This window comes from Dromaius novaehollandiae, chromosome 8 (genome assembly GCF_036370855.1).
Source record: "Dromaius novaehollandiae isolate bDroNov1 chromosome 8, bDroNov1.hap1, whole genome shotgun sequence".
Classification (NCBI taxonomy): domain Eukaryota; kingdom Metazoa; phylum Chordata; class Aves; order Casuariiformes; family Dromaiidae; genus Dromaius; species Dromaius novaehollandiae.
In genome coordinates this window covers 41,978,487-41,991,458 of record NC_088105.1, presented here as the reverse complement: position 1 = coordinate 41,991,458, position 12,972 = coordinate 41,978,487, and the positions used below count along the sequence as shown (strand labels likewise).

Sequence of the window (12,972 nt, the reverse complement as noted above, 5' to 3'; positions counted from 1 at the left end):
TCGGGTCGAGGAGACGGTGGTGACACCTTGTAGAGTCTGGCTCCGGATAAATACATTTTTAAGTTGGTGACAAGCTTATGTATAAAGTCCTTAAAACTGAATGTTGTGCAGGTTGTAGTTTTTAATTTGGGAAATTTCTTAAGCTCCTGCTTTGGTTTCCTGGGAATGCCTCCTGCAGCCTCGGCTTTTCCTAGAACTTCCTGCTGACCCGAGCGCGTAAGCTGGTGCCCTCCTGGCCCACGCTGTCCCGGCGTCCTGCTAACCCGGGAAGGAGACGGACAATTAATTGCATTGTTCCGTTCTCACGGAGCTCCAGGCAGACATAGGCCGCTGCACCTCCCGAAGCGGAGCCCAAACCTGCTTTGGCTGCTCCCCGAGTGCTCCCCCAGGAGCTGCGCAGCGACCGGGCAGCTCCCCGCGCGGGCGTCTCGCCGGCGGTCCTCTCCGGCCGCTTCACGTGCGCAGGGAGCCCGGGAAGACCCCGCACGAGCAGCAGCACCCGCAGCGCGGTCCCCTCCGTGCCCGCTGCAGACGCCCTGCCGCGTCCCGCTGCCCTGCCCAGGTCTGGCCCGGGCCAACGCCTGAGCCGGGGCCGCTGCCCGCTGCAGCATCCCCCCGCGCTGCCCCCCTGCGCCGGCGGGCCGCCGAGGCCGGCAGCTCCCCGCAGGCTTCGCTTGCCATCCACCAGCGGTGCTCCTCTGCAAAAGGCTGATTTAGAGAACAAAAAGCTGTTTGATAAGGGTGAAACCTTCTTGGAATATGCACCAAAACAAAGAATACAGTGAAAAATCTGCTGCAGGTTTGCATTTTATTCTCATTAGTGGCATTTTTCATAAGACCATTGATTTACCCTGCATTTTTTAAGTGGCCTATGAAACCACCGCTAAGGATGCGGGGAACCACCTGTACTAGCATTTCATTGCCGTTTTTAGTGAGTTTCTGTGCAGCTGGATGTGTTTCTGTTGAGTCTGGACTGCCTGGGTTTAAAAGGACAAGCAGAAATGTTAATGGACAGAAGTGCTGCTGCTTGGAACTGGTTTCCATAAAATATTAATTCCACATAATATGCCTCTAAAATATTTCCTCATCTGAGCAATGTGGGTCATTGGAAGCAAACAGGGTCTGTGCGTGAGGCACTGGGAAGCCTGTTCTGCCCGTGATTGCTGCTCAGCCCCGGGCGCAGGGACGCGGAAGCGCTCCCGACCTGCCGACGGCGCTGCCGAGCCTCCGGTGAAGCCTCCCTGGGTGCCCCAGCGCTCCGTGCGTAGCATCGGGCTCCAGTGCAAAATGAGCATGTGAAATCTGTGTGCCGTAATCGTGTGTACGGGCCACAGACAAGCTGAAAGCCACGTTTTGCTGTGCGGGGTCAAACCGTACAGCTGGCTGTACCGCCTGGACAGGGGGTCTGTGTGCGCGGGGTGGTTCTCCGTCCGCGCGCGTCGGCCGCTTCCTCCCCTGCCCAGAGGTGAACCTGCCTGAATAGATGCCGCGTTACTGGCATTAAATTCTGGATTAAAATCCAAATCCAAATCCCTCCAAGCATTCAGCTGGAAAGGCGGGTCAAAGCAAAGGAGCAGGGTGCCCTAGCAGGGGCTTGGTGTTAACGTGGCAGAGCCGGGCGAGCCGCTCTCCCCGCCTGCGTCCTGCGAGCCGGTGCGTGCAGCGTCTGCCGCGGGGAGCCGGGCGCTCCGGAGCGTCTCGCACGGAGACCTCGGCGGGTGGTCGAGCGCGGTCCATCTCGGACCCCTCCAAGTCCGTCTCTCATCCGTGCTGGGCACCTTGTTTCTGACGCATCCCATTCCCCCGCGCCCTGCGTCTGTGTTCTCGGCTCTCCCGGGCCTCTGCCGCTGCCACGCGGGGTGGGGACGGGGACGCGGCCGGGGCCGGGGCTGGAGCACAGGGCGGCTCTGCACCCGCTTGGGTCCGGGCTGGGCGCTCGCCTGAGGGACGCCTGATGCTGAGTCTGCTTCGGCACATTAGCTCAAGTGTGCTTGCAAAATAAACATGTTTTGGAGTCCTACTGAAAGACTTAAAACTCGTGATTATGCAGATATACTCGAGTAATAATTAATAAATGTCACAGATTTTAGTGATCTCGGTGGATGATCCCTAAAACGCAGTAAATAGGAGAATAATTAGCACCTACCACTTCTCATGAGTATCATGTCATACTGCATAGTGTATGTAATTTTAGAGAGTTACGTGCCCTACGCTACTCCCTTACAGCTTGTGTTGTAAACAAAGTTGTTTACAACTTCTTATTATAACAATGCGCGTGTTATTTTAGTTAATATATTGCTTGTATTAATTTACTGTTTAATCCTATTTTTCAAATGCATAAATTCTGCAACTTGTTCAATTTTATCGTAGTAAGACTTTTCAACATTTTCTACTAAATTTTATTTAATTTCCCTGTTATAAAACCTAGATGAAAGAAAAACCCAATCAGTTAGAAAATAAATGAGCCATGTACTTAAGAGCGAATCACATAAGTATTGTTTTTCAAAATGAAAATAATAAATAGAAAATAATCAAACATCAGGTTCTAGTTCTACACCTAGCTGATGAAAACTGACATTGAAACTTTAGCTTCACTGTCTGAAAAAAAATAAAATTTGCTCCAAGTATATTTTTTATTTAAAGTTTTATTTAAAAACTACTTTCTTCCCTGCCTGCCAGGGCATTACCAGAGCACTTCACAAGTGCCTTCCAAGTATTTCTGAGCTTTCTGTGTGTGTTTATACTGGTAGCTTCAAGCCGGCGGCCATTTCTTCAGTATCACAAGTAGACAATACTTCAAAAAATACAGATTTTTTTCCACCAGAAATAGTAATACCAGATTTCAAGGAATAGAAGAATGTTCTCCTTTATATAAACTAGACTAATATAAATAATAGAAAACAATTCTCCTTTTAAACTGTTGTTAATTATTGTTTCATTACTACAGTGAAAATTCTGGGTCATTCCAATTAAGTAGGTGGTGCAGTATCAGTTTAAAAATCATTTTTCGCTTTGGTTTCTTTTCTTGCTTTGTTTTCATGTTTCTGCAGTTGTATTTTATAGCTCTCACACTAAAACAAAGTGGTTTTTCTTAATTAAGGCTCGCAGGTGTGTCGGTGCGGGGGCTGCAGGTGAGCAGGCAGCGCTCGCGGGTTGCCCGCGGTGCGTGCAGAGCGTCCTCGTGTGCCGTCCCATCACGGCAGCTGCTGGGGTCCTTGGGCTGAATTAAGGTCGCTGGTTCTTCGCAGTCCCCCTGGCAGCGTGTCACCTCCACGGGAACACGCCTGCTTTTGGGACTGCATTTATCTCCCAGCAGCGTGCAGACAGCGGTGTCTCCAGGGCCTGCAGCGACTCGCTCCCACGTGCCGGGTGTCGGACGTGTCCCCCCTGCACCTTCTCCTCCCTGCTCCCCGGCCCCTCTGCAGCCCCAGGTTGTTCTGCCTCCCGGGAGGGGTCCGCGCGGGGCAGTCTGGAGGGGCGCGGGCAGTCCCTCCCGGCTCCTGCCTCTGCACGCTTTGCGGCGGAAGGCAGCACATGGAGCGAGAGGTTTGCGGAGTTCCTTGCCTAGACAAAATCCAAGGTACGTAGCCTTGCTTCTCAGTAGCGTGTGTCTGTCTGGGTTCGCCATCAGTTCTGCCTCCCGAGGGATGCCAGCTGAACCCGTCTGAGAACTTCTAGGGTCTTCCCGCTTTTCAAATCCGTGTCCTTTTGCTACACCCTTGACATGCTTCTCCTCAGACTTCATAATGAGCTTCCTGATCTGCTTTTTCCAGTGAACTCTAGAGACCATCTTATCAAAATTCCCAGCGCTGAGTTTCTGATCACATTCAAAGCATTCGTGTTTCTCAGAGTTGCACTTTTTCCTTACTCTCACCTGAACTTTCATTAACTTTTGCTCTTTGCCTTTGTATTTCCTTTTATCTTAATCCTTCAGGGACCATCTTGGTTTCTGTCCCTCTTTTCTCCTGTTTCTTGCTGGCACCGGTTTCAGTTCTCCTCCCTTAAACAAGATTTTCTTGTCCACTGCTACAGTTGCTTTGAGCTATCAAATATGTCTTCTCCTGTGCTAAGTCTTCATTCTCGTTCAGTAGCTGATGGTAGATGTTCTCTCAACTATCTCAAGTTCAGTATAATGAAAACTGATCTTGCATATCTCTCTCTGATTTTGCTTTCTCCCTTCTTCATTTCTCTGGATAATTTCACTGGCTTTTCCATCACCCTGGCTCGAAAACTGGTTGGTTGTCATATTTGTTTATTCCTTCTCAAAGGGCTGTGTCACCCCGTCCTGCTGTTTCGGTATTATAATGTTATAAGGCATCCTGTTCATCCCTTTTACCAAAATCCCTACGTAGGTCCTTGCCACTTCTCACTTTACTTTATCCTCCTCCTTTCTCACCTCACTCAACTCAGTTGCATCTAAACTGTTACTGCTAAATCATCTTCCTTCCCTGCTGCTTGTCATGTCATTTCCTATTGAAATACCTTATCTGCCTGCCATCTCCTTTGTTAAATTTAACGTTTTCTTCCAAAGTAATATATGTTCTCTCCTATCCATCATACAACTTTACACTATATCTTCCCTTATCTCTTTTTGCATTAGTCAACCCAATCATCGCTTCCAGTTGCTGCTCTTGCAGATTCCTGCTTTCATCTCTGCGCTCTTTAAGTCTGGAAAATTCTCCATCTTCTACCATGTCACAGTCCAAATCTTTCCTTAAAAACACTGCAAAATTGCTGGTGATTATTCTCAAAAAGAAACAAAAGCCTCCGCACTTCTTTTGGACCAGACCTTCCAGTCTTTAGCAACATCTGAAGAGTGTTTGTCCCATTAGATGTGTCCCTTGAGGCAAGGACAACGTCTTCCATATTTTATATTACACTAACTACAGAAAACCGCTGGGTATAGGAATGGGGCTCAAATAACATGCTATAGTCACAGAGCTTCTCGCTTGGTTTTCTTCTTCTTTTTATATTTAAGGCTCAGTCGTAGCTTTGTCGTAGATCATCAGACAGGACTAGGGGAAAAGGAGTTCACTGAGATATAAACAAAAATAATAAAATCAGCCAGAAAACTATCACAAATAATAAAATCAGCCAGTCCTATCGTAGACATCGTTACAATTACACGGAGAATCTTTACGGCGCTGTAATGAAATACAGCGGCCTTCCAGTGGGGCACCGGGCCCGTCCAGTACTGGTGAAATAGTGGCAGAGTGTTACCCTGGGCAGCAGACATCATTACACCAGAGCGTTTCTGTCCTCTTCAGAAAAATAAAACAGCCTTTATTTGTTTCAACGGCAGTCTCATATACCGAATAAGCACTACTATAAAGTACTGTACGTTAAAAACGATGCATAGCTGTTGCGTATCGTTTGGTGCAGTGGCTGGAGGGAAGGCAGCACTGCTGGCACCGACTGCACGGACTCGGGGCGTGCGGGGGGGAGCTGGCTGTGCTCTGCCTTTTGGAGGAAGCTGTCCGACTCGGGGAGTCTTGGGCAGGAGCAGTAAGTGTTATACGAAGGAGAAGGCTCCCCGCGTGTGCATGGGGAGCGCCAGAAGCTGCTCTGTTGTGTCGGTGCTGATTGCCGTAGGCAGCAGTATCGGAAAATCCCTAAAATGGAAGCGCTGTGCCAGGGCTGTGCCATGAGAAGGAGGGCGGCTGCTGCGGCCGGGGCCAAGGCCGGGGCTGGGGCTGTCACCAAACCGGTCATTTTTGGGAAGTGAAGCACACTGGGATTCAGCTGATGCAATGTAAGTACCAGTGATGTGCCTACAGCACCGGGGGGGGATCAAGTAGGCGATTCCTTGGTTTCTAAAGGTAAAATACCTCTCTTCAGACTCCCAGGAGCCAGGTGGAAAAGCCCTTCGTTGGCGGCTCCTGGGGGGAATCTGACGGGCAGAGCTGAGTGTTTCATCCCCTTCAGCTGTGCGGCAGGAGGTTAACCAGCGCCCTCGCCCAGCTGGGCCTCGTTCCCCGCTGCCGGGAAGGGCTGTAGCTGCCGGGCGGGCGGCTGGGTAGCTGCTGGCCCACAGCTCTGCCGTGGTCACCTTTGGGGCTGGGGGTGTCGAGCCCCTGCCGGGAAGGACCATCGCCGGCCGCGCTGCCCTCCCCGCTCCGGGCACGGCTCCCTGCTCCGCCGGCCCCGGACACCTCTGGCAGCAGCCGCCGTCGCGGCGAGGCCCGGAGGATGCTCGGTGGCTGGATGGAGCCCTCGGCACACGGGGGAGGTTCCCGGGGGCAGCTCCCCGCTCCCCTCGCAGGTAACGTCTGGGAGCCAGCCGGGCTCTTCGCCGCGGCCGCGCAGTGCCAGGAGGGACGGGGGGGCTTGGCGGTGCCCGCGGCGCTGCCGTGCAGCACAGCAACGCGTGCGGAGGAGTGGGGCGAGCGGGCGCTTCTGCAGCGGGCGCTGGGAGAGCCCACAGGTCCCGGGGGCATCTGTCCCCTGGGACGCCTGGAAACACTGCTCCTCTCCCTCTCTGAGGATTGAGATGGGTTTTATTTGCATGATGTGCAATATTACAATATATTATATATGATACATACTCTCTAGAATATATGGTATACAGTTGTATAATACGACCCTTTGGAGGAGTTAAGAAAAGGCTCTCGTAGCACTGCTCGTGAGGCAATCGCAGGTGACGTGTGGTGGGAACCAGCAGGGACCCCCAGCTCGTTAGCTTATTGCAGTAATGTAAATTAGTGATGTTTTTAATGAGAAGCTGGTCAGCACAGCAGGCCGTTCCCATCCACCTGCAATGCCTTCTGCTCCCCCCGCCCCGCTGACGGCTGCGGGGCCGAAGGGGCAGCGCGGAGAACAGTAGGGGCGATGGCAGCAGCCCCGGGGAGGAGACGCGGCCGCGGTCGAGCCAGGGCCGTAGCTCCGTGCCCGGCGCCGGGAGTCGGGCTCTTGCCAGGCTCTTGTGCCTCCTTCCGCTGCTCGCGTTTGGGGATGATTCGGGTAATCCTCAAAAGAGAGAAACAATATTATCTAGTAAGTCTTACAAAAATTAAGCTTGTGGTGTTCAAATCATCTAAAGAGAAAGATGAAGAGGTGATTTATCATGTTGTGCAGGTCTGTAGTCATGGAAAAGATCCCTGATAGGATGGGGAATGCTCGGTCTTGCAGACAAAAGCCTAATAAGATCTGATTTCTGAAAGTCGAATTTAGTGAAATGCGATTTTGAAATAAGATGCCGTTTCCCAGCAGCGAGGGGGTGTTTAATCACTGGAAGCGCTTTGCAGACGCGGGAGTGCAAGCGTCACCCGGAGCATCCGCGATGGGATGCGGTGGCTTTCTGAACCCTGCGCTTTCCCTCCAGCTGCCGGGAAAAGCTCCGTAGCCGGCGAGCGCAGGGCTCGGGCCGAGGGAGCCTCCCGGCCCCTCTGGCCACCCATCCCACAGGTCTGTGGATGCTGTTGAATTTTGTTCCCATAAAACTTTCTGCTTCTTAACCATGGCTCGCATCACTGGGAAAGGGTTTTCAAAATGTTTGCCATTAGAAAATACGGCTTTATCAAAGCTAAAATATTTGACAAAATCCTGTAGATTTGGCTGTTGAACAAAATAGGCAAAACCTCTCACAGCTCATTGAGATGAGTTTTATTTCTTCTTTATTATTATAAGTTTTCATTTTATGCCCAGCTGGGGCTTCAAACCCAGCTGGAGTTTTTCCATACTTTTTCTTCACGTCAGATATTTACATGTCAACACTCTTCTAAGGATAAATGAAATACAAATTCAGCTTGTTTTTCTTCTTCTTACGACTTTTCCTTCAGGATTGTCAAAGAGGCCAACAGAAAAGTTCTTGCACCATTTTTTTCCGCAGGGATGAGGAGGGAAGGCAGGTTTTGGCCTTTGGCGACCGCTCCCTGCGTGCCCCCGGGGGCGGTTTCTGCCGCAGGCGTGTTTGAGGGTTGGAGCGTGCTGAGAGCCCTTCATCCCCACTGAAGTTAAAGTTAACGTGTTTCTAGTCTGTTTTTATCAGTCAGTCCGCTTACAGCCGTGCATTGCTCAGTACACTGATTTATCGAGGGATGTCTGACCCCCCCTTCGCCGTGCCGGGCGCAGGAACAGCGGCGTGACCCCCGCCCGGGCTGGGAGCAGGAGCCCTCCCTCGGGCTGCCCGGGCTCGTCCCACCGCCCGCGGCCTGCCGCAGCCAGCGGGTCCTCAGGGGTCACTGGCAAACACTAGCAAATCTCTCCTCCACTTTCGGAGGTGCAGAACCTCCAGTAAGAAGCTTTATTGCTGTTGAAAATAGGCTATAATGGTTATTTAACCCGGAAGGTAGCCCCGCAGCTCCGAGAGGTGCTGTGTCGGTTAACTTGCATATGTTTGCTTGTGAGAACTACTGCTGAGGTTCTTCATTCCTTCACTCGACTTCCTGTAAATCTGTTTTCTCTTGAGAAGGCATGCATCGCTCAGATTTAGAAAGATGTTTGTAAAATGGTGTAAACTGAACACAGCCACTACCTGTACCGTGTTGCTCGTGATGTTCTGCTGTCCGATGGACTTCTGCGTTTTGGATAATGCGATCCCTCACCAGCAGTACTTAGGAAACTGGTTTATATTTCATACTCTCTGCGCAGAATTAAGAGCTCCACTTGCAGTATCGACGCTGTTGACATGGGCCGGGGGGCGGTGGAGCCCGGGCGCGAGCGGAGCAGCAGGGACGGGGCAGCTGTCGGGGCTCCCGCAGGATAGCGGAGGCTTTGGCAGGATGCATTTGGGTAATGGAGTCATGCAGGGATCTATGCAGAAATATTTTTACGTGGAAATAGCTCTCTGTGCGTTTGAGATCCTGAAAACACAGGGTAAGGAACGCGTGCTGTTGAGGGCCCTTGGGGAACCGGGGGTCGTTGCGAGTTAGACTCTGCCACATTCAGGAGTGTGTTTCTGTTTCAGTGGGAATGTGGAAAAACTTACTTGAACTTCAAAGGAGAGTAATACTGAACTTCCATTTCACAGGAAATGGGAAAGCTTCAGCCTTCCCTGCACCTTTGTTTTCCCTAAAGACAATGTTTCTCTGCTAATTAAAAGTTCGTGTAGAGTATTTTTAATTTCCTTTGCTCACAAACGCATAGCCACAAGCAAGAGCCGAGGCTTTCCAGCTGCTCTGAAGTCTTGTCCGACCCCGGCTCGTTTTCCCAGCTGAGGTGCTGGCGGTGGAAGGACGGGGCCTGTGCTGGTGGAGGAGTCCCAGAGCATGGAGCCGCCCCGGGCGCGTGTGCGGACGTGTCCCCACCGAGACAGTCTGCCCGGGCTCCGGGGCTGTGGGTGGGAGGTGGTCCCCCTGCGCCAGGGGAGGGGACGGGAACGGGTGTGCTCGGGGGCAGGACCGTGGTGCTGGGGACCGCGGCGCTGGGCCCGGCCCCGCTGCCCCCGCAGCTCCCCACGCTGCCCCGGCCGGGCGCCCCCGAGGCCTCTTCCTACTGTGTCAGTCGATGGCATCCAACGTTAAGATCTAAACATCTGCTCATTTAAGAATATTTCAGACCTAAGACAGGAGTGAAATTTTCATGCCAGCGCAGATCTCTGCTGCAGCTGCTGCTTCAGCTGGCGGCCAGGGCCAGCGGCTCCTGCAGCGGCGTTGGCCATCGTTCCTCCATGGGGTAATTAGCACCTGATTTTCCACAGCTGATGGGAGAACTGATCACCTGTGGAGTCACCAAAGGAAATGCTAAGGTCTTAAATGCAGTATAGCTGCAGAAGCACACCTTATAGGATACCTTAAATTAAGGTTCTTACAGTGCACACTCTGTAATATTTACGGTGATGCCCTCTCTGAATTTGCATGGAAGAACTTGAACTGATTCCCCAAACACATCTGGATGACATGCAGCCTTTTTAATAAACAGAAGACAAACATGAAAAATAACTTTAGGTGGGCTGTTTCGGGAGTGGTTGCAGCCGTGACACCTCGGGTAGGCATCTGGCCACATCTGCATTCACACCAAGCACTCCAAAGCTTGTATTTTTTTGCATTATTTGCTTGTATTTTATTTTGCGTGCACAGTGCCAATTTGGGTTGGTTATAAGCACATGCATAGGTCAAAAAATATGTGAGTGGTAGGAAAAAGTCCTCAATGGAAACTGGATGCTCAGGAAAAGGCTCTGGAAAAGTACTTTGTGGATTCTTTGGACTCTGGAGTTGTATAGCAAAAAAGGTTGCTGTCGGTAGAGATGACTTAGTTCATGTATTCCTCTGCCTAAGTCATACAAGTGTCCAAATTTAGCAAAAAAATATTTACCAAATATTTTTCACATCAAAGATAAGCAGTAAAACTAAGGGTGCAAAGCTAGAGAGTGAGAACATGTCATCTGAGAATGGGTTGCTCTTAAATTTTAAATTATCACAGATAAATCTTCTTTTGAGGTACCTCTAGTGTAGTGAGTGTTGTTAAACCAGGACTGTGTGCTTATTCTGGAGTTTTGCGGGTAGTGCAATAGCAGGAAAAGTGAAGTATAGTTTCTCAAAGATGTGAGTGATTCTGTACGTTGTATCTGTGTCCCAATTCAATGAACTGCCTACCCACTTGCTGTCCTGGAAGCTTGCACAAGACTTCAGAATTGATCCGTTTATGTTTTTGCATCTTGTGCCAGCTCTTGTGGCAGAGAAGCTGGGCAAGGTTATTTTTATCACTTCTAGCTGTCTGCAAATTTCATTGATACATTTGACTAGGATCACCTAATACATGTCATTAAATAAATTTAGAGCAGTGCCGTTGAAGGCATTAAAACCATAAAGTAATGATAATGCTTAATTTATTGAAAACTAATTATATACTAGATACAGTTGGAGACTTGGGAAGAAAATACAGCCCTCATCAGCATATAAACATGCTAGATAGTTAATGAACTCTATTTGCGGCCTGATCTGTCCTGAATGCAGGTCGGTGCTCGTGCCGGTGGCCTCACCACCGCTTTTGTTTCCTTGCAGCAGCGCTTTGCTCCCGGTGATGAGGGGGCTGCAGCCTTCCTCCCCGCAGCGTTTGGCTTCTCCGGTCAGGTCGCTTTCCTGTTTGATTAAAATCAAATTGCATCAGTGTAAACTCTGCAGGAAAAACAGGTGCGATATGCCTTCTTATTCCCAGATGACTATATGAATAGTAAATAGTTAATAATTGTATAACAACTTTAAATATAAGCCACTTACCAGTAATGAGATTTAGTAGTTCAGAAAAATTTACTCTTGCCCTGTGGATTTATGCAGGCATGCCGGTTGGTAAGCTTTCTGTAGAGTCTGCCTGGTGCAGCCATCGGTGTCCGCCAAAAAGCATTCCCTGGAAAGGACGGACACGGAGCGGTTCGGACAGCGTGTGGGCGAAGGACTGCAGCAGCGATGTGTATGGTGTTTGCTTGTACCATGCACCCACTTGCCGCAGCTGGAGCTCAGAAATTGTTGATATGATGCTACAAATTGTACAGATGTACAGTTGCCCATTTTCCCACTTTTTGACCCTTCACTCTTGATGAAACCTGGAGTTTAATCTGTCAAAGATTAATCTGTCGAACTTGCGTTCCTCGTCACTGCAGCTTGCTATTTCTGAAAAAAGCTCTGTACTTTAAAAAAGTGCATTGAAGAGAGATTCGTAAAATATTTCAGAGACTGATTGGTTGATCAAACTATTGCAATGGTGTAGGGATTCAGGTGGTGGTTTTCAGGTTACGTAGGGGCAAACTGGAGCAAAGCGGCAGGCAGGGCTGCGGCATCCAGGGGTGTGATGTTCCAGCTGGGGAGAAGTGTGGGATCAGGAAAGGGGAAGATCATAAACATGGGGGGGGAGCGGGGGTTCTTCCACTGGTACCCTTTTACTTTGCAGAATGGTTTTATTTTCAAATGGCCATTGCAGGAGGTTCTGCAGCAGCCACGTGCAGTATCGGTACCTTAGACACGTTTGTCCCCTCCAGGGGTGTGCTATCGTTGCTTTTATTTCATTTGTATATCAAACATAATTAAGTATGTAATGGAATACTGAAAATTGAAGAGTCATTCTGAAATTCCCAGTTCCTGCCTTGGTTCCTGCAGTCCTTGGTTCTTGCCTCCTTGTGGAATACTGCAAAAAATAAAGCATTCCCCTAAGGGTAGGGCACCCGCTACTTTCCATTATTTTCCTTCCATTTGGGACTGTGTCGTTATGCCTCGATGGTCTCTGTTACCCAGCCGAAGTCTTAATATTTTCTAAATAATACAGAAAATGGAATTTAGTGAAGAATTTTGCTGATGACACTAAAGAAAGAAAAAAGTCCAGCTGTTTTTTACTTAGCTGTGTTAAGAAATACAAAGCAACAGAGATGAATGTATTTTAGTCTTCGCCATGCACAGCTGTGATTCCCTAAGTACATACGAAGTAGATGGAATGGGCAGTGTTATTTCTCAAAGTATAAGAAAATTTTAATTTAATCTTTATTTCAAACTGTCATAAGCAAGCTCAAGCTTCTCTTAAGCAAAAGCATCCGTAGCAGTTTACCAGGAACTAAATAGCAATAACATAAAATGGAGGAAATTGCTGCTGTCTTTCCCATTTCGAATCCATGGGCTGTTCCTGCAATCGTAATGGAAACCGCTGTGGTCACATCTGAACAAGCAGAATGTCCCTTTTTTGCTTATTTGCATGGTTTCATTTAAACAACTGTATTTTTGTTTTTTTTAAATAATGACAACATGTATGTCAAAACTCTCCTCGGGTGTCTGTGATTTGGTGGAATTGAACCGATTCAACAGCTTTCCATTACAAGTTTCTTATTGTTTCATTTCAGTTTCTCCGAAGATATTTCGCATTTCAAATGACCTCGTTGTGAACGAAGGCAGCAACATTACTCTTGTGTGCTTGGCCACGGGGAAACCAGAGCCTTCCATTTCTTGGAGACACATCTCTCCGTCCGGTAAGCACAGATATTCCGTCCCGGAGAGCTTTGCGTGAAGCTTTGCTAGGAGCAGGCTTTGCTTTGTCTGTTTTCGAGAGCGCGAC

At 49.4% G+C, this 12,972-nt stretch overlaps 1 protein-coding gene across 1 annotated transcript in view; it reads left to right on the top strand.

Moving 5' to 3' along the window:
* NEGR1 (neuronal growth regulator 1) overlaps positions 1 to 12,972 on the top strand; it is a 307,368-nt gene that overhangs the window by 179,632 nt on the left and 114,764 nt on the right. The window contains exon 3 of the mRNA XM_064516359.1: positions 12,761 to 12,886. Coding sequence (XP_064372429.1) covers positions 12,761 to 12,886 — 126 coding nt within the window. The remainder of the gene's footprint in view (positions 1 to 12,760; positions 12,887 to 12,972) is intronic.